Source organism: Leuresthes tenuis, unplaced genomic scaffold (genome assembly GCF_036924035.1).
Source record: "Leuresthes tenuis unplaced genomic scaffold, fLeuTen1.0.hap1 SCAF_8, whole genome shotgun sequence".
Classification (NCBI taxonomy): domain Eukaryota; kingdom Metazoa; phylum Chordata; class Actinopteri; order Atheriniformes; family Atherinopsidae; genus Leuresthes; species Leuresthes tenuis.
The window spans coordinates 300,860-320,501 of NW_027325362.1; the positions used below are offsets into that span (position 1 = coordinate 300,860).

The 19,642-nt window shown below is 51.9% G+C and overlaps 3 protein-coding genes across 6 annotated transcripts in view; 1 reads left to right on the forward strand and 2 right to left on the reverse strand.

The window, feature by feature from the left end:
• Positions 1 to 924: 924 nt before the first annotated feature.
• Positions 925 to 8,138, reverse strand: lrrc73 (leucine rich repeat containing 73). 2 transcript variants are annotated; one of them, XM_072390478.1, is made up of 7 exons: positions 7,994 to 8,138; positions 6,179 to 6,478; positions 5,932 to 6,092; positions 5,105 to 5,227; positions 4,932 to 5,032; positions 3,971 to 4,196; positions 925 to 1,225 (listed from the first exon to the last, which is right to left on the reverse strand). In XM_072390478.1, the coding sequence occupies exons 2-7, from the start codon at positions 6,448 to 6,450 to the stop codon at positions 1,155 to 1,157; spliced, it is 954 nt and encodes a 317-aa protein (XP_072246579.1). In that variant the 5' UTR covers positions 6,451 to 6,478; positions 7,994 to 8,138; the 3' UTR covers positions 925 to 1,154. The 2 variants fall into 2 exon arrangements, with proteins under 2 accessions (XP_072246579.1, XP_072246578.1); XM_072390477.1 differs by lacking the exon at positions 7,994 to 8,138 and adding an exon at positions 6,804 to 7,139.
• On the forward strand, positions 7,715 to 14,945 carry mea1 (male-enhanced antigen 1). Its single transcript, XM_072390480.1, has 4 exons — positions 7,715 to 7,829; positions 11,660 to 12,009; positions 12,908 to 13,016; positions 14,310 to 14,945. The coding sequence occupies exons 2-4, from the start codon at positions 11,677 to 11,679 to the stop codon at positions 14,489 to 14,491; spliced, it is 624 nt and encodes a 207-aa protein (XP_072246581.1). The 5' UTR covers positions 7,715 to 7,829; positions 11,660 to 11,676; the 3' UTR covers positions 14,492 to 14,945.
• A 1,231-nt stretch (positions 14,946 to 16,176) lies between these two features.
• The window catches only part of ppp2r5d (protein phosphatase 2, regulatory subunit B', delta), a 15,742-nt gene continuing 12,276 nt past the window's right edge, over positions 16,177 to 19,642 (reverse strand). For 2 of the 3 annotated variants that reach the window (XM_072390460.1, XM_072390461.1), the window contains exons 16-17: positions 19,515 to 19,619; positions 16,177 to 19,024 (exon numbers count right to left, since the gene is read on the reverse strand). In XM_072390460.1, the coding sequence (XP_072246561.1) occupies positions 18,887 to 19,024; positions 19,515 to 19,619 (243 nt within the window). In that variant the 3' untranslated portion in view covers positions 16,177 to 18,886. The remainder of the gene's footprint in view (positions 19,025 to 19,514; positions 19,620 to 19,642) is intronic. The other variant, XR_011916996.1, reaches the window with a different exon arrangement.

A 19,642-nucleotide genomic window follows, 5' to 3' on the forward strand; every position in this document is an offset into this window, starting at 1 on the left:
ATGTTCATCGGACCTTTGAGCACACGGTCAGGCTTCACCCTGCTGTTCACAGGAGGATGTGAGATGTTCTGATCCAGGACAATGCAACACCTGGTCAGACTCTCACACTGGAACCACCAGGAGTTCTGCAGCACATAGCCTGACCCAAAGAGTCCTCAGAGAAACTATGGAAACACCTCCAAGAAGCTCCAAAGCTCGTCTGAAAGTACCAGAAATCTGAAGTTAGTTACAACCAGAGGTCTAAAACCAACCAATAACCTGTTTGAAACTATTCCAAATTGGTTCTGGTCGTTGTGGGATCATCAGACATCAGCTCTGAGAACTTTGAATAAATTCACATTCAGAGTATTTTTGGTTGTCAGAACTGTTAATCTTTTTATGTCATGATGAAGCTGATTAATGAACATTAAAGCACCACAAACTGCTCTCTTCTGCCTCCATGCCTCATTTCAGCGTCTGTCTCTTTAAGACACGCCTCCTGAAGACACGCCCCCGAAGACACGCCTCCTGAAGACACGCCTCCCGAAGACACGCCTCCTGAAGACAAGCCCCCGAAGACACGCCTCCTGAAGACACGCCCCCGAAGACACGCCTCCTGAAGACACGCCTCTCGGAGACACACCTCCTGAAGACACACCTCCTGAAGACACGCCCCCGAAGACACGCCTCCTGAAGACAAGCCCCCGAAGACACGCCTCCTGAAGACACGCCTCCCGAACTGTGCTCTGATTGGACTGTAAGAGCGAATGTGTTTCATGTGATGTCACTCAGTTGAGGGAGAAAAGCCTGGACAGCAAACAAGGCGTTTAGAGGCGGGTCGAGAGAAGAACTCCCTTTGATGTGAGGCTGAACGCCGCGGCGAGCGCAGGTCGTGTGTTCGGGTTTGTTTGTGTTGTTCAGAAAAGGACCAATCAGAGTCTTCGGTTCATACGAAGCTGTAAACAGTTTTATTGTGACATCATAGCAGCAGAACAAATCAACAGAGCTGAAGGTACATTCATCAGAAAAAAAACACACCTGTCTGCAAGCCCCTCCCCTTCTAAGTACAGGTGCTACATCAGACCATGCACAGCCTGTGATTGGCTACAAGCAATCAGGTGAAGAGCAGAGAAACAAACATTCAAACCAGGAAGTGAGTGTGTTCGTGGGAGGGGTCACATCTCAGTCTCAGCCAATAAGCTCTCACCTAGACCTGACGTCAGCATGACCATCTGGGGTCCGGAGTCTGTGGGGTCAAAGAAGGACACGTTTAGACCCTCACACCACACTTCTTGGTCCAGACCACCTTCACATCCCGTTTACTCTCGTTAGTTTGGAATCAGCCAAAAGGCAGAAAAGAACATTTACGGTGCTTTTAACACAGAAACTAGCTTGGAGTGTTTATGCTAAGCTAACCGTCTGTCAGGGCTGGAGCTGCTCCTTTAAGGGAACTGAAGCTGATCAGTGTTGATTCCACCTGTCACCTTGAAGCCTTCATCAAACGGAAACTCAAAGGGTTAAACGAAGACTAAAAACTACAAACATGGTGTTCTCAGACCATCTGAGGCCTGAAGCCGGTTCGATCTGGGCTTTTATGGTCCATGAGCATCAAATCTTTCTGAACTTTCTGGAAGTTTTGGATGGAACCAGCTCAAAGTCGGTTTAGATCTGCACTGTAGGTTTCCACCTGCTGGTTTAACGCGATTAGCTTCCACTCATCTGCACAGAGCGATGTTCACCCCGACTGAGCAGAAGAAGAACTCCCAGCTGAGCTGTCGGAGTCTGACGGTCATTCTTTCACCTGAGCAGTGGTCACTATGTCTCAGTTGGCACTTTCAGACCACAGGAACCCTTTTCTTTGTTCTAATAAAATGAGGAAGTTCCCTCTTTTTTGTGAAAGTCATTTTAGGGTCTTTTTACCGCAGGATTTCTTCACATGACGTAGGGATTTCAGAGTAAGTAACCAGGTAACCAGGTAACCAGGCAACAGTCAGTGTTCCTGTCTGTAACTCTGCTGCAGCTAATCTAACCAGAACATCTGAAATCCTTCAGGGAACTGGGAGGTTCTCCTAAAAGGACTTTTTAATGTTCTGTTCATCAACTAAAGCAGCTCTGCCAGATTTTTATCTGTGTTTTCTCTTTAGCTCCCTCTGGGCTTCCGTAGTTCCAGCATTTGATCAACTATTGGGCTGAAAGAGTCTGCAACAACAACTAAATAGATCCAGTTTACTGAATTTCTCATTTCAATCACAGCACAAAGTGTTTTAGAGAAATGAAAACAAACAGTGACAGAAGCTAGCTGCTCGGTTAGCTTCAGCAGACGCAAAAGTGCATTTTCTCTTTCTTAAATTGGAGAAATAGTTTCACAGATTTAACCTGTTAATACTGGTAACACTGATGTCAACAATACTTATTTTATGTAAATAATACAGCATCCTTTTTGGACAAAGAGACTAATCTTGATGAATTAGTAATGCTAACTAGCTTTGCTTAGCTTAGCAGAGGAGCAGTAACTGCTTCTGACTGGTTTAATTCTTTATTTGATTAATGTGAGTTTGAATCATTAATTTCAAATCAAAGATTAATTTATTCAACTTTAAATAAACAAGAACACGTTTAGTTTAAATTTGGTGTGTTTTTAGCTTCACTTTGTGATCAGCTGAGCAGAAACTTTCTGGATTTGTTGCTGCCTGTGATGAGGGTGAAGAACCACAGAGGATCCACAGAGGAACCACAGAGGAACCGCAGAGGAACCACAGAGGAACCACAGAGGATCCACAGAGGATCCACAGAGGAACCACGGAGGAACCCCAGAGGATCCACAGAGGATCCACAGAGGAACCACAGAGGATCCACAGAGGAACCATAGAGGAACCACAGAGGAACCACAGAGGATCCACAGAGGAACCCCAGAGGAACCCCAGAGGATCCACAGAGGAACCACAGAGGAACCACGGAGGATCCACAGAGGAACCACAGAGGATCCACGGAGGAACCACGGAGGAACCGCAGAGGATCCACAGAGGAACCACAGAGGATCCACAGAGGATCCACAGAGGAACCACAGAGGAACCACAGAGGATCCACAGAGGAACCACGGAGGAACCCCAGAGGAACCACAGAGGATCCACAGAGGAACCCCAGAGGAACCCCAGAGGATCCACAGAGGAACCACAGAGGAACCACAGAGGATCCACAGAGGAACCACAGAGGAACCACGGAGGATCCACAGAGGAACCACGGAGGATCCACAGAGGAACCACAGAGGAACCACGGAGGATCCACGGAGGAACCACAGAGGATCCACGGAGGAACCACAGAGGATCCAGAGAGGAACCACAGAGGAACCACAGAGGAACCACGGAGGATCCACGGAGGAACCACGGAGGAACCACAGAGGATCCACGGAGGAACCACAGAGGATCCACGGAGGAACCACAGAGGATCCACGGAGGAACCACAGAGGAACCACAGAGGATCCAGAGAGGAACCACAGAGGATCCACAGAGGAACCACAGAGGATCCACAGAGGAACCACAGAGGAACCACGGAGGATCCACGGAGGAACCACGGAGGAACCACAGAGGATCCACGGAGGAACCACAGAGGAACCACAGAGGATCCACAGAGGAACCACGGAGGAACCACAGAGGAACCACGGAGGATCCACAGAGGAACCACAGAGGAACTGATACTGATCAAATTTGAGATTATTTTCAGCTTTACTCTTTGTTAACTCGTTAACTAGCAGTTTCACAACTATTCAGAACACAAAGCTCCTACTGTTACCGAGGACACCTAAACACCACACAGGAACCAGTTTGTTAAACACGGCCAACAGAACCAGAACTGGAGGAGTGAACCTCATTTCTAGCAGTTTGTTGGACAGGTACCCGGGGACACCTGGGCGGGGAGGGGGACAGGTGGAGGGCGGGGCTGTCCTTTGGGGAGGGGCGAGAGTCTTGGGGTGAGGACGGTGTTCAACCCTTACTGCTGTGGGGGAGCCAGGTGGGGGGCTGGTGCTTCTCTCTGATTGGCTGAAGAGCTCTGCTGGAGGTGGGGGCTCGCAGCAGGGGCGGGGCCTCTCTGTCGTCCTCGTCCTCTCCTTCGGACAGAAGGTCACTGATCTGCTGCTGCAGCTCCGGACTGATGTCATTCTCTGCCAGAACCAGAACCCGCAGGCTGGTCGGGAAGTTCTCCACCATGTCCAGGAACACCTGCACACAGATCAAAACTTTATTTATTCACTCAGCAGCGACGCAAACGGTGTCAGGTGGTTAGAGCTGTGCTGTCTCCCCCTGCTGGACAACCTGCTGAACTACAGCCCAGAGTTCAGAACCACCCCCCGAAGGTCCAGATTGTGTCTGGCTCCATACGTCAGCTCACTTGGGCTGAAACGACCTTTACTTTATTTCTATTGATTTAACCTTTATCGAACCAGGCAGGTTAACAAGTCCCGCCGTGATGTCATAAGTGACATCATGACTCACTCTGGTTGGCCAGCTGGATCCAGCTCAACCGCGTATTTCACGCCTCAAACACACAGCGTTCTGAGGTTCTGGTGCCGTTGGGTTTGGCCGTGGTTCTGGGTCATGTGACCGCATACGCCAGTCTGACATCATCACCAAGAAACGGCCGAATGTCAAAGATCTGAGTGGTGAGAAGTTGGAGCATCTTTGATCAACAGATCCGTTGGGTTCTGACCCGTGGGTCCAACTGGTTATTTCCAGGTTAGCTGGTTTAACTAACCAACAGAACCACGCTGGTTATCTGTGAACAGCAGGCAGGAAGGAGAGACGATCAATAACCTGATCCGGTAGGAACCGCAGACCCGGTCTGCCTCCTTAGAACAGGAAAGTGGTGGTTCTGTGGTCCTGGTACCAGAGTTCTGCGGGACTTCACACCAACTGGGTCGTGCTGACAGAGATGAGGAGGAAGAAATGAGTGCTGACCTGTGCTGACTGGTTGGTGAGTCCAGTTCCTTCCAGATCCAGAACCTCCAGAGTTCTACTGGACGCCACGGCAACCGCCAGCATCCCTGCGATCTGATCACCTGCAGACAGAACCAGAACCGTCAGAGCCATCAGAGCCAGACCCATGAACAGAACTACGTCTGTGTTCTTACCCAGCAGGTTGTAGTCCAGGTTCAGAACCCGGAGCTGCGAGCTGTGGGCGGCGGCGATGGCGAGCCGAGCCCAGCCTTTGGAGCTGATTCCTGGGTTAGCGCTCAGAGTCAGTTCCCTCAAACCTGCCCAAACACACACAGCCACCTGTTACAGGTGTGGTCTGATCCGAGGGGTTAGATCCCCCAGAATGCACTGCTGTGTGCTGCAGCAGCAGGTGATGACCTCACTCTGAGGTAACAGAGCCTCTGTGATCTCTTTACTAATTCAGTCGCTTAATGAGCTCCTGACACCAGAACACGGGCTGGGCCTGAAAGCAGAGCAGGTGCCGGGTCTCAGGTGAACCTGACTCAGCGGATTCACCTGAGCGGCAGAGTGAGGGCGACGCCCACAAAGGAAGGACGTGGAGATGAAGTTTCAGTAAGAACTAACAGCCTCATGACCTCTGACCTCCGTCACAGCGTGCGCTCACTGGAACACCTAAACCCTGACCTCTGACCTCCGTCACAGCGTGCGCTCACTGGAACACATGACCTCTGACCTCCGTCACAGCGTGCGCTCACTGGAACACCTGAACCCTGACCTCTGACCTCCATCACAGCGTGCGCTCTCAGGGGAACACCTGAACCCTGACCTCTGACCTCCGTCACAGCGTGCGCTCTCAGGGGAACACCTGACCTCTGACCTCCGTCACAGCGTGCGCTCTCAGGGGAACACCTGACCCCTGACCTCCGTCACAGCGTGCGCTCTCAGGGGAACACGTGCACCTGAGCCCTGCGGCACCACCGGACCCGTGTCCACACCTCAGGTCCAGCCCAGGTGTTCTTACCTGACTTCGCCCCGTCAGGCGGCAGCATGCCACAGATCAGGGCCAGCGCCTCGTCTCCCAGCATGCAGTCTCCCAGGTCCAGGCAGACCAGGGCCGGGTGGGTCGACAGGGCCGGGTTTAGGGTCACCAAGCCGGCGTCCAGCAGCGGGCTTCCATGGAGACTGGGGGGCGGGGACAAAGAGACCAGTCACTGTGGTCATGACGTTTTTTAGCTGACTTATCGGCCAATCAGGAGCAGGCTACTCACAAGAGGGTCTGCAGGGAGCGGTTGGTCTTCAGGGCGTCGGCCAGGTGTCGCGTGCGGCTGATGCTGGAGACCACGCCCAGATTGAGGTTGAGCTGAGCGAGGGAGCGTGACTCAGCGACGCTGCGGCAGACACGGCCGAATTCACGGTCGGACAGCTGGCAGCCGCGGACCGACAGCAGGCGCACGCCGTCCTCCTTCAGACTCTCACAGATGTCCTGAACCTCGGCCGCCGACAGCAGCTCCCCCGTGATCTGGATGGAGGCCGGCAGCATCTGGACAGAACCAGGAGGACCGGGTCACCTGTGGGAACAAAGCATGACCTCATCACCTCCGATTGGCCAGTCTTCAGTCACCTGACACCACCTGCCGACCAGCAGGTCCAACTGACTCCAGAACTTCATCTGACAATCAATCTGCAGCTTAAATTATCAAGAACTTATTGATAAAGCTCAGTTTTGATAGAATAGTTTCAGCTCTCCGGATCAATTTCCAGCCCGAGTAAAACTGATCATGTTGGCTCAGGTGATCAAACATGTTTCAGAGCTAATCAATACTCACTGAATATTAAGTATTGATCTACTAATCATGTTCTCTAATCAGCTTTGCATTGAGGTAACTAATTAACCTGATGAGTGATCGATCAGCTCACGCGGGGACAGTCGAGACTGTCACGCGCTGATGTCATCATTGGCTGATCCCGCCGCAGGCCACGCGCCGGTTCTGATCCATAGCGGAGAATATCGGTGCCGATCGACCTGGGTATCGATTGATCGGATTTGACTGGCGGAAGAGAGGCAGGTGGAGGGTCGCTGCCCTGCAGCCGGGCAGGAGGTCTGTCGGTCGGTGTGAGCTCGTGAGTCCCGGTGTGTTTCTGCAGGTGACCGTTACTATGAGACCCAGAGAGAGGAGCGGGAGGAGGGCTCACTCTGAGCCGAATCCCGGGACCCAAAGCAGCGACAGACAGCGGCTCACGAGTCACCAACATCAAGAATAACAATATCATCTCTGTTTGATTTGTTTTTAATCTGGAAATAAAACTGAAAATACCTTAATAGTTCTTGTACATGCATTAAAATGACCTGAACAGGCTGAATTTAGATGCTTTCCAAATAAAACCAGGAGCAGACAATCAACAGTTTAAGCCTGATCGATTTCAGATTGTCTTTGACCTTCATCCTGTGACGTCACCCTTAGCGTAACTTCATATGAGATTTTATACGTTCAATATTTTTACAATATATACTCGGTGAAAAATAAAACCAGCTTGGACCTGAAAATATCAGAGTAACACCTCTTGTCTGCTTCATGACCTTTCCTTCTGACGTCACTTCCGGCTAAGGTTTCTAAATCCTCTCTGATTTTCGTCATCATGATAACAAAAATGATAAAAATTTTTTAAATTAGTTTTAGTTTTTTAAATTAAAGTTCTATAATCTATCGATCAGATACAGTTGGTCCTGACGAGACCCACATGTTTACAAATTTTAAATAAATAGATTAGGGACCCGTCCATGGGACCAACTGCACCTGATCAGTCGTACGTAAACTGTGACGTCGTGACGTATACGGAAGTGCTCGAGCGGCAGCTTCAGCTAGCAGCAGTGGCTAACAACTAACGACAGCGGCAACGGACAGAAAGACGAACAGACAGGTAAGACTCACCTGTGGAGACGTGTTTCTCTGACTCTGACGTACACACACACACTCACACACGCACGCACACACGCACGCACACACAATCAAACAGCCTGTCAGGGTGGAACAAACAGCAGTTAGCCGCTCCAGCTGTTGGCCATCATCATCACCATCACTTACCCGTGGGTCAGTCCCACACTCCGGCTCTAACAGAACCACATCAGCAGCAGGCAGAACCGGAGCGGAACCAACAGCCTGCGGACTGACCGAACCGCCCTGAGCAACAAGCGGAGCTAATGTCCAACAGTTATCATCCAACGAGTGTCTCTCCTCTCAGTGTCCCGACCCGGTGTGATATCCCTCAGTATCTCACCCTGTTCTGACCCGGTGTGATATCCCTCAGTATCTCACCCTGTTCTGACCCGGTGTGATATCCCTCGGTATCTCACCCTGTTCTGACCCGGTGTGATATCCCTCAGTATCTCACCCTGTTCTGACCCGGTGTGATATCCTTCGGTATCTCACCCTGTTCTGACCCGGTGTGATATCCCTCAGTATCTCACCCTGTTCTGACCCGGTGTGATATCCCTCAGTATCTCACCCTGTCCCTCGGTATCTCACCCTGACCCTCGGTATCTCACCCTGTCCCTCAGTATCTCACCCTGTCCCACAGTATCTCACCCTGTCCCTCAGTATCTCACCCTGTTCTGACCCGGTGTGATATCCCTCAGTATCTCACCCTGTCCCTCAGTATCTCACCCTGTTCTGACCCGGTGTGATATCCCTCAGTATCTCACCCTGTCCCTCAGTATCTCACCCTGACCCTCGGTATCTCACCCTATTCTGACCCGGTGTGATATCCCTCGGTATCTCACCCTGTCCCTCAGTATCTCACCCTGTTCTGACCCGGTGTGATATCCCTCAGTATCTCACCCTGTCCCTCAGTATCTCACCCTGTTCTGACCCGGTGTGATATCCCTCGGTATCTCACCCTGTTCTGACCCGGTATGATATCCCTCAGTATCTCACCCTGTTCTGACCCGGTGTGATATCCTTCGGTATCTCACCCTGTCCCTCGGTATCTCACCCTGTCCCTCGGTATCTCACCCTGACCCTCTGTATCTCACCCTGACCCTCGGTATCTCACCCTGTCCCTCAGTATCTCACCCTGTCCCACAGTATCTCACCCTGTCCCTCAGTATCTCACCCTGTTCTGACCCGGTGTGATATCCCTCAGTATCTCACCCTGTCCCTCAGTATCTCACCCTGTTCTGACCCGGTGTGATATCCCTCAGTATCTCACCCTGTCCCACAGTATCTCACCCTGTCCCTCAGTATCTCACCCTGTTCTGACCCGGTGTGATATCCCTCAGTATCTCACCCTGTCCCACAGTATCTCACCCTGTCCCTCGGTATCTCACCCTGTCCCACAGTATCTCACCCTGTCCCTCGGTATCTCACCCTGTCCCTCAGTATCTCACCCTGTCCCTCAGTATCTCACCCTGACCCTCGGTATCTCACCCTGTCCCTCGGTATCTCACCCTGTCCCTCGGTATCTCACCCTGTCCCTCAGTATCTCACCCTGTCCCTCAGTATCTCACCCTGTTCTGACCCAGTGTGATATCCCTCAGTATCTCACCCTGTCCCTCAGTATCTCACCCTGTTCTGACCCGGTGTGATATCCCTCAGTATCTCACCCTGTCCCACAGTATCTCACCCTGTCCCACAGTATCTCACCCTGTCCCTCGGTATCTCACCCTGTCCCTCGGTATCTCACCCTGTCCCACGGTATCTCACCCTGTCCCACGGTATCTCACCCTGTCCCTCGGTATCTCACCCTGTCCCTCGGTATCTCACCCTGTCCCACAGTATCTCACCCTGTCCCTCGGTATCTCACCTTGTCCCTCGGTATCTCACCCTGTCCCTCGGTATCTCACCCTGTCCCTCAGTATCTCACCCTGTCCCACAGTATCTCACCCTGTCCCTCAGTATCTCACCCTGTTCTGACCCGGTGTGATATCCCTCAGTATCTCACCCTGTCCCACAGTATCTCACCCTGTCCCACAGTATCTCACCCTGTCCCTCGGTATCTCACCCTGTCCCACGGTATCTCACCCTGTCCCTCGGTATCTCACCCTGTCCCTCGGTATCTCACCCTGTCCCTCGGTATCTCACCCTGTCCCTCAGTATCTCACCCTGTCCCACAGTATCTCACCCTGTCCCTCGGTATCTCACCTTGTCCCTCGGTATCTCACCCTGTCCCACAGTAGCTCACCCTGTCCCTCAGTATCTCACCCTGTTCTGACCCGGTGTGATATCCCTCAGTATCTCACCCTGTCCCTCGGTATCTCACCCTGTCCCACAGTATCTCACCCTGTCCCTCGGTATCTCACCCTGTCCCACAGTATCTCACCCTGTCCCTCGGTATCTCACCTTGTCCCTCGGTATCTCACCCTGTCCCACAGTAGCTCACCCTGTCCCTCAGTATCTCACCCTGTTCTGACCCGGTGTGATATCCCTCAGTATCTCACCCTGTCCCTCGGTATCTCACCCTGTCCCACAGTATCTCACCCTGTCCCTCGGTATCTCACCCTGTCCCTCGGTATCTCACCCTGTCCCACGGTATCTCACCCTGTCCCTCGGTATCTCACCCTGTCCCTCGGTATCTCACCCTGACCCTCGGTATCTCACCCTGACCCTCGGTATCTCACCCTGACCCTCGGTATCTCACCCTGTCCCTCGGTATCTCACCCTGACCCTCGGTATCTCACCCTGTCCCTCGGTATCTCACCCTGTCCCTCGGTATCTCACCCTGTCCCACAGTATCTCACCCTGTCCCACAGTATCTCACCCGGTGTGATATCCCTCAGTATCTCACCCTGTCCCTCGGTATCTCACCCTGTCCCTCGGTATCTCACCCTGTCCCTCAGTATCTCACCCTGTTCTGACCCGGTGTGATATCCCTCAGTATCTCACCCTGTCCCTCGGTATCTCACCCTGTCCCTCAGTATCTCACCCTGTCCCTCGGTATCTCACCCTGTTCTGACCCGGTGTAATGTCCCACAGTATCTCACCCTGTCCCTCGGTATCTCACCCTGTTCTGACCCGGTGTAATGTCCCACAGTATCTCACCCTGTCCCTCGGTATCTCACCCTGTCCCTCAGTATCTCACCCTGTCCCTCGGTATCTCACCCTGTCCCACAGTATCTCACCCTGTCCCACAGTATCTCACCCTGTCCCTCAGTATCTCACCCTGTCCCTCAGTATCTCACCCTGTTCTGACCCGGTGTGATATCCCTCAGTATCTCACCCTGTCCCTCGGTATCTCACCCTGTCCCTCAGTATCTCACCCTGTCCCTCGGTATCTCACCCTGTTCTGACCCGGTGTAATGTCCCACAGTATCTCACCCTGTCCCTCGGTATCTCACCCTGTCCCTCAGTATCTCACCCTGTCCCTCAGTATCTCACCCTGTCCCTCAGTATCTCACCCTGTTCTGACCCGGTGTAATGTCCCACAGTATCTCACCCTGTCCCTCAGTATCTCACCCTGTCCCTCAGTATCTCACCCTGTCCCTCAGTATCTCACCCTGTCCCTCGGTATCTCACCCTGTTCTGACCCGGTGTAATGTCCCACAGTATCTCACCCTGTCCCTCGGTATCTCACCCTGTCCCTCGGTATCTCACCCTGTCCCTCGGTATCTCACCCTGTCCCACAGTATCTCACCCTGTCCCTCGGTATCTCACCCTGTCCCTCGGTATCTCACCCTGTCCCTCGGTATCTCACCCTGTCCCACAGTATCTCACCCTGACCCTCAGTATCTCACCCTGTCTCCCCCGTCTCCCCAGGGCCTCCCTCTCTGTGGATGTCTCTCTGGACCTCAGCGATGGGACCGGAGCGAGTCTTGCCGAGCTCTGAGGACGAGTTGGGGGAGGAGCAGCGTCCAGTGGAGGGGGGGTTGCTGCCGGGGGGAGCGGTGTGGAGCGGGGGGGAGGAGGGGGGGGAGATGGAGCTGGATGAAGAAGAGGAAGAGGAGGCGAGTGGCGGTGGGTACTACTACCAGCCTCTGAACCAGGAGCCGGATGGGCTCAATGGGGGCGAGCAGCTGGAGGAGGAGGAGGAGGAAGAGGACGGGGGGGAGGGGGGGGAGGCAGCCTCCCCCGCTGAGCAGATGCAGCAGGTGCAGCAGAGGATAGAGGTGAGCTAACAGCTTATTTTAGACCCAACCAGACTGTTCAAGCAGGTTAATCAATACTTCCATATTGGATTTGATCAATCGGTCTTTGTTGACAGGATATGTACCTCAGACTTTTAAGGTTGCTGTAATTAAACCTTTACTTAAAAAACCTACTCTTGATTCAGAAGTGTTGGCTAATTATCGACCTATATCCAATCTCCCTTTTTTGTCTAAAGTTCTTGAAAAAATAGTTGCAGCTCAACTTTGTGATCATTTACATAGAAATAATCTGTTTGAAGAGTTTCAGTCAGGATTCAGAGTGCATCATAGCACAGAAACAGCACTGGTGAAAGTTACCAATGATCTCCTCTTAGCCTCTGATAGCGGACTTGTTTCTTGTCCTGTTGGATCTCAGAGCTGCATTTGATCCGATCGATCACAGCATTCTGTTACAGAGACTTGAACATGTTATTGGGATTAAAGGAACTGCATTAGGCTGCTTTAAGTCATATTTATCTGATAGATTCCAGTTTGTTCTTGTAAATGAAGAATCTTCCTCACACATTGGAGTAAGTCATGGAGTTCCTCAGGGTTCTGTGCTTGGACCGATTCTTTTTACTTTGTACATGCTTCCATTAGGTAACATTATCAGACAGCATGGCATAAAGTCCCATTGCTATGCTGATGATACTCAGCTGTACTTATCTATGAAACCAGATGAAACCTACAGGTTGGTCAGACTACAAGCCTGTCTTAAAGACATAAAGACCTGGATGACTCAGAACTTTCTGCTTTTAAATTCAGACAAACTGAAGTTGTTCTATATAAATAAAACTGAATAAAATAAACAACTGAATCTGCCCGGGAACAGAAGAGCTGCACTTCGTCTGTCACCTGTCTTACCTGTACTTCCCTGCAGGTGATGGGCCTCCACCTCCCAGAAGCTCCGTCTCCAGACAGCGACGAGGAGGAGGATCCTGAGGGGGCAGCAGCCCAGAGGAGCCGAGCCTCCATCCCCATGGACGCAGGTGAGATGCCCACCTGTCCTGTGTTCAGTCCAACACTTCCTGTCTGCTTACACCACTTCCTGTCTGCCTAAACCACTTCCTGTCTGCCTAAACCACTTCCTGTCTGCCTACACCACTTCCTGTCTGCTTACATCACTTCCTGTCTGCTTACATCACTTCCTCTCTACTTACAGCACTTCCTGTCTGCTTACACCACTTCCTGTCTGCCTAAACCACTTCCTGTCTGCCTAAACCACTTCCTGTCTGCTTACACCACTTCCTGTCTGCTTACACCACTTCCTGTCTGCTTACATCACTTCCTCTCTACTTACAGCATTTCCTGTCTGCTTACACCACTTCCTGTCTGCTTACACCACTTCCTGTCTGCCTAAACCACTTCCTGTCTGCTTACACCACTTCCTGTCTGCTTACACCACTTCCTGTCTGCCTAAACCACTTCCTGTCTGCTTACACCACTTCCTGTCTGCCTAAACCACTTCCTGTCTGCTTACACCACTTCCTGTCTGCTTACACCACTTCCTGTCTGCCTAAACCACTTCCTGTCTGCTTACATCACTTCCTCTCTACTTACAGCACTTCCTGTCTGCTTACACCACTTCCTGTCTGCTTACACCACTTCCTGTCTGCTTACACCACTTCCTGTTTGCCTACATCACTTCGTGTCTGCTTACACCACTTCCTGTTTGCTTACATTACTTCCTCTCTGCTTACACCACTTCCTGTCCGCTTACACCACTTCCGGTCTGCTTACATCACTTCCTCTCTGCTTACATCACTTCGTGTCTGCTTACACCACTTCCTCTCTACTTACACCACTTCCTCTCTACTTACACCACTTCCTGTCTGCTTACATCACTTCCTGTCTGCTTGCATTACTTCCTGTCTTCTTACACCACTTCCTGTCTTCTTACACCACTTCCTGTCTGCTTACATCACTTCCTCTCTGCTTACACCACTTCCTGTCCGCTTACACTACTTCCGGTCTGCTTACATCACTTCCTCTCTGCTTACACCACTTCCTGTCTGCTTACATCACTTCCTGTTTGCTTACACCACTTCCTGTTTGCTTAAATCACTTCCTCTCTGCTTACAGCACTTCCTGTCTGCTTACAGCACTTCCTCTCTGCTTACACCACTTCCTGTTTGCTTACATCACTTCCTGTTTGCTTAAATCACTTCCTCTCTGCTTACATCACTTCCTCTCTGCTTACACTACTTCCTGTCCGCTTACACTACTTCCTGTCTGCTTACATCACTTCCTCTCTACTTACACCACTTCCTGTCTGCATGCAGACCACGTGGAGTTGGTGAAGAGGACGATGGCGACCGTGGCGCTGCCGTCTCTCGGCGTGCCGCCGTGGGCTCAAGAGATCTCTGACGACCAGTGGAAGGACATGGTCCAGCACACGCTGCAGAGCCGGGAGAGCGCCGCTGCCCTGCGCCTGCCCCGCCGCGGCAATGTCCCGGGACCATGAACTCATCATGGACCATGACCAAGGACCCTGAACGCACCACAACATGGATCCTGAATGAAACTATCACCTGGACTCTGAACACAACACGACCAAATCCCCACCCTGACCCACACCAGCAGTCCCTGAACACACCGTTCTCAGCCTGAACATGCTGCAGTGGAACTTGAACGCAGCAGGGACGTGTGGAAGTCTGACCCGAGTGAAACCGGACCCACAGCTGGTTCTGGTTCTACACTCAGTGTTCATGTAATTTGGACCTTTTAAGTTTTCAGCTGAGTCGGTAGACCAGAACACCAAAAGGATTCCAGTTAATCAATAATCAATACATTTATGAATGTTATTAATAATTGTTTCAGTTTTCTGTCCTGATCAATCAATCATGTTTGGTTGCTGTAACAGGAAGTGAACAGTCTCCTGATCGATCAATATTCTTTATAAAATGTCAGCAAAGACAGTTTCGTCTTCACTAATTTTTTCACCCAAATGTTCTGTTGAAACATGAAAAACTTGATTTTAAATGATGTAATTCTGAGTCTGATTGGTCATCACAGATGAACCCGCCCTCAGCAGCCGGTCGGTCCCAGTTTGATCGTTTCTGTTGGGACAGACGGTGTCGAATCTGGTTTCTTGGCAATTTCAGATCATTGTTCAGGTTTCAGGCCCAGAGTCCTGATTTCTTACAGAAACAGAAGCAAAGAAGCCATTTTAAACTGGATCTTTAGGCACTTTGTCACAAAGACACATCATTTGTTCCCATTTCTTTAGCTGCATCTATGAAAAACAGCAAAGAAAACACAGTTTGACAGACAGAAAATAGGATTTCTGCAGCAACAAGGTGATTCCCAAAGAGCTATTAGCTGAAAACTTGGCATATCTCAGCATGGTGTGCAGTGTGTCCTTAAAACATTTGAGGAAACTGGACAAGTGGAGGACAGAAGAAGAAGTGTCAGGCCTAAAAAACTATCTCCAGCAGATGAACAGGATCTGAAAGTGATGTCCTTAAGAAAGAGGAAAAAATCCAGCTGTGACCTGACAGGACCTGAGAGATGCATCTGGACCTTCAGCTGATCCATCTACTGTTGGCCCAAGCCTCATCAGAAATGGGCTCCATGGAAGGGTGGCTGTCAAGAAGCCGTTCTTAAGGAAGGGAAACAGGGAGAAAAGGCTGAGCTGTGCCAAATGACACAAGAAGTGGACTGAAAATCAGTGGCAACAGGTCTTATGGAGGGATGAATCCTCCCCAGAGCCCGGACCTCAACATTATTGAAGCAGTGTGGGATCATCTGACAGAGAACGGAACAAAAGGCAGCCCACATCCAAAGAAGAGCTTTGGGATGTCCTTCAAGAAGCCTGGAGAACTATTCCTGAAGACTCCTTAAAGAAATGACAGAAAGCTTGTCTCAGAGGGTTCAGGCTGTGTTGGAGAATAAAGGAGCTCAGACCAGAGATTCACTTTAAAGCTGCTGAGAACTGAGAAAAACTCTGGTTCTGCCTCAGATTCTGGGTTTATGTTCAGGTTTCAACATGTTTCAGTGAATCTCTGCAGCTGCTTCCTGTTTTTAGGGGAATAAAGAAAGAAATGAGGCTGATCCGGACTCTAAATCTGCTCACAGCTGCTTGAGTTTGGACCGAACCAGTAGCACAAATTCACACTGAAAAGAAGAAAAACAAAGAGGTGAAACGGGTCAACGGGATTCTTTTATTTTGTTCTGTACATACATGAACATCTGTACAAACAGCTGGTGACAGGAAGCTGTTCAGCTTGTAGTGTCAGGTGACCTCAGCTTCGTCATCAGGTGTCCAACGTCCGCTCCCAGACGGGTTCGCGAACCTCCATCACACCAACGCTCAGGTGGCCATTTTGTCCAGCTGTGGGGGGGGGACAAAATCCCACCCAATGGAACGGTCTCTGATTGTGGCGGACAGCTGGATCTGTGGAGGACACGCCCACTCAGCAGGAAGAGCACTGATGAAGAAGAAGAAGCTGGCGTGATGACAGTGGATGGGCGTGGCCATGGCAGCTCATATCAACCACTGAGGGTTTGATGATGTCATGACCTTACGGCTGTTTTCAGTCTGAGTTGTAAACGGCGATCAGCCGTTTCTGGAAGTTTGAAGGTCATGTGACCTCTGCTGCTCTGAGCGATGGAGCCGTCACATGACTCCTCTCCGCCGTGTTTCTGAATCTAATTCTGCACTTTCTTTAATTTGGGTGTGAAGAAACAGAACCGTTCCAGGGCCGGGCCGGGGGCGGGGCTATGGTGCTGAGGGCGGGGTTATGGTGCCGGGGGCGGAGTTATGGTGCTGAGGGCGGGGTTATGATGATGGGGCGGGGTCATGGTGCTGAGGGCGGGGTTATGGTGCCGGGGTTATGGTGCTGGGGGCGGGGTTATGGTACTGGGGGCGGGGTTATGGTGCTGGGGTTATGCGTTGGGGGCGGGGTTATGGTACTAGGGGCTATGGTGCTGGGGGCGGGGTTATGGTACTAGGGGCGGGGTTATGATGATGGGGCGGGGTTATGGTGCTTGGGGCTATGGTGCTGGGGTTATGCGTCGGGGGCGGGGTTATGGTACTAGGGGCTATGGTGCTGGGGGCGGGGTTATGATGATGGGGCGGGGTTATGGTCCCTTGGGTGGGGTTATGGTACTGGGGGCGGGGTTATGGTACCGGGGGCTGGGTTATGGTACTGGGGGCGGGGTTATGGTGCCTGGGGTGGGGTTATGGTACTGGGGGCGGGGTTATGATGATGGGGCGGGGTTATGGTACTAGGGGCGGGGTTATGGTACCGGGGGCGGGGTTATGATGATGGGGCGGGGTTATGGTCCCTTGGGTGGGGTTATGGTACTGGGGGCGGGGTTATGGTACCGGGGGCGGGGTTATGGTACTGGGGGCGGGGTTATGGTACCGGGGGCGGGGTTATGGGGCCCAAACAGACCAACTGAACACAGTCAGGAGATTTATCTCCCCTGGATCAGTGGTTCGGTGCCACAGAGCGTTCACAACAGTTTAGAAACAGCGCCGGTGATGTTCTCTGTGGTCAGACAGGAAGTCAGACATCATGACCTGAGCTCTGACTTCAGAACAAACAGGACGCCTGCAGGTCCGTTCACCAGCTGAGGTTCTGTTCGCTGCAGCCCAGACGCTGAACGCTCAGACTTCCTGTTTCTGAGGCTGATCGATCAGGTGATCAGAATCTGTGTCACAGACAGCAGCGGCGTGACATCACAGTGTCGAGTCGGGGTGACCCGGCGTCTGCGCTGCATCCGATTGAAGGAGGACGCCCTCGGAAGAGGGCGCCACCTCCTGTGTGACAGCATTCAGACAGGCCCTCTCTCATTGGCTGACGGTGGCGCCCTCAGCTGGGCAGCCGGGGCAGCTTCCTGATTGGACTCGTTGTGCCCATCAGTCTCAGGTGGAGGGGGTGGGTCTCCGTCTTCCTCTGTGCTGCGTTCAGGTGCAGTGGGACAAAGCAGCAGCGGTTTCCACCACAGGAGGCAGAACCACCCACATTCTGACCCAGAGACGCTGCGTTCAGGTGCAGTGGGACAAAGCAGCAGCGGTTTCCACCACAGGAGGCAGAACACAGTCTGACCCAGAGACGCTGCGTTCAGGTGCAGTGGGACAAAGCAGCAGCTGTTTCCACCACAGGAGGCAGAACACATTCTGACCCAGAGACGCTGCTTTCAGGTGCAGTGGGACAAAGCAGCAGCGGTTTCCACCACAGGAGGCAGAACCACCCACATTCTGACCCAGAGACGCTGCGTTCAGGTGCAGTGGGACAAAGCAGCAGCTGTTTCCACCACAGGAGGCAGAACACATTCTGACCCAGAGACGCTGCGTTCAGGGACGCTTCGGCTGCAGGATGCTTCTGAGCAAACTTCTGCAGCAGAAAGGTCAAAGTTCAACACGAACGCAGCTTTGAGTGAAACTCAAAGTGGCCCCGCCCACAGCGTCCAGGTTTCAGTGGGCGTTTCCTGATGATGTCATGCAGTGAGTGTGGAAAAGCAGCGACACCTGTGGCAGGTAAATGATGTCATCAGAAGAACTTGAACCCCGACACATTGTCTGTAACCGTATGAGCGTGCAGGTCGTCACGGCGAGCTGACGGCGCCCTGCAGTGTGACGGTGGCGCCCACACAAAGCAGTGGCAGGTGGAGGCGTGTTAGTGCGACGTGAAGCTGATGTCCAATCACAGTGGAGCGCTGACACACTAACGGCACGCGGACGGACGGACGGAGCTTCTACAGAGTCCTACTTGTTGTCGGCCACCAGGGGGCAGAGCTGAGTTTCTTTTGTTATTTTTTCTTGAACACAGCATCAGCTCTGTCCCGACCCGATTCTCCACGGCAGCAATGACTGCGGCAGGGGGGCGGAGCCAGGCTGGGAGGGTCCCGGTCAGAGAGCCTCCTGATTGGCTGTCAGGTACTCCTCGGCTCTCTTGTGGGCCTCCAGAGCTTTGATGGTGTAGACGTCCTGCGGCAGCTCCGATTTCCTCCTCATCAGGACTTTGTCCTTCTTCAGATCCTTCAGACCCTGAGGACAGACGGACAAGAACCTAAACTCAGCCCCATTTATGACATCATCAACAAATAGGAAACATTATTTATTTACATTTCCTTCACATTCAGAATGTTGTGGATCTGTTCTCACACCTTTTCAGGTGATTCACCTGTTAACCTTCATCATGTTGCTGAATCCAACAGTTTGGGAAGATAGCCTGAGGTCAGAGGTCAGAGGTCGGAGGGTCATTCCTGTCAGCGGTTCTGCTGATCGCTGAGATCAGCGTAAATGTAATAAATCTAACTTTTATCAAACTTGGACAGTTTTCTGAGTTCAGAACTTTTAAGAAAAGGACGAAACTCTGAGAAGCAGCTCTCTGAGTAACAATGAATTCATTTGATAAACTGAAATGTCGACCCTAACCCTAACCCCGTGCTCCACGGGTTCAGAGGATCAAGTATTAAACTTTGAGAGAGCTAATCATATAAACCGTGTGCACGTGTGTGTGCACGTGTGTGAGCACCTGCGAGGCCTCGCTCTCCACAGTCTTTTTCAGCAGCTGGATGTCTTCGGCTGTCGGAGTCTCCGTCTCCATCGAGTAAACGTTACCGTCCCCGAACAGCAGGAACTGAGACGAACACAGTGTGAAAA

Bases quoted from the DNA above. Each gene is read 5' to 3' on its own strand.
- lrrc73 (XM_072390478.1), bottom strand. From the start codon at position 6,450: ATGCTGCCGGCCTCCATCCAGATCACGGGGGAGCTGCTGTCGGCGGCC. The intron at 5,228-5,931 runs GTAAGAACACCT...GTGTTTGGGCAG, and splicing joins GCCTGACGGGGCGAAGTCAG to GTTTGAGGGAACTGACTCTG. The intron at 1,226-3,970 runs GTAAGGGTTGAA...TTGACCCCACAG, and splicing joins CACCTGGCTCCCCCACAGCA to ACTCCGGACCCCAGATGGTC.
- mea1 (XM_072390480.1), top strand. From the start codon at position 11,677: ATGTCTCTCTGGACCTCAGCGATGGGACCGGAGCGAGTCTTGCCGAGC. The intron at 12,010-12,907 runs GTGAGCTAACAG...ACTTCCCTGCAG, and splicing joins AGGTGCAGCAGAGGATAGAG to GTGATGGGCCTCCACCTCCC. The intron at 13,017-14,309 runs GTGAGATGCCCA...GTCTGCATGCAG, and splicing joins CTCCATCCCCATGGACGCAG to ACCACGTGGAGTTGGTGAAG.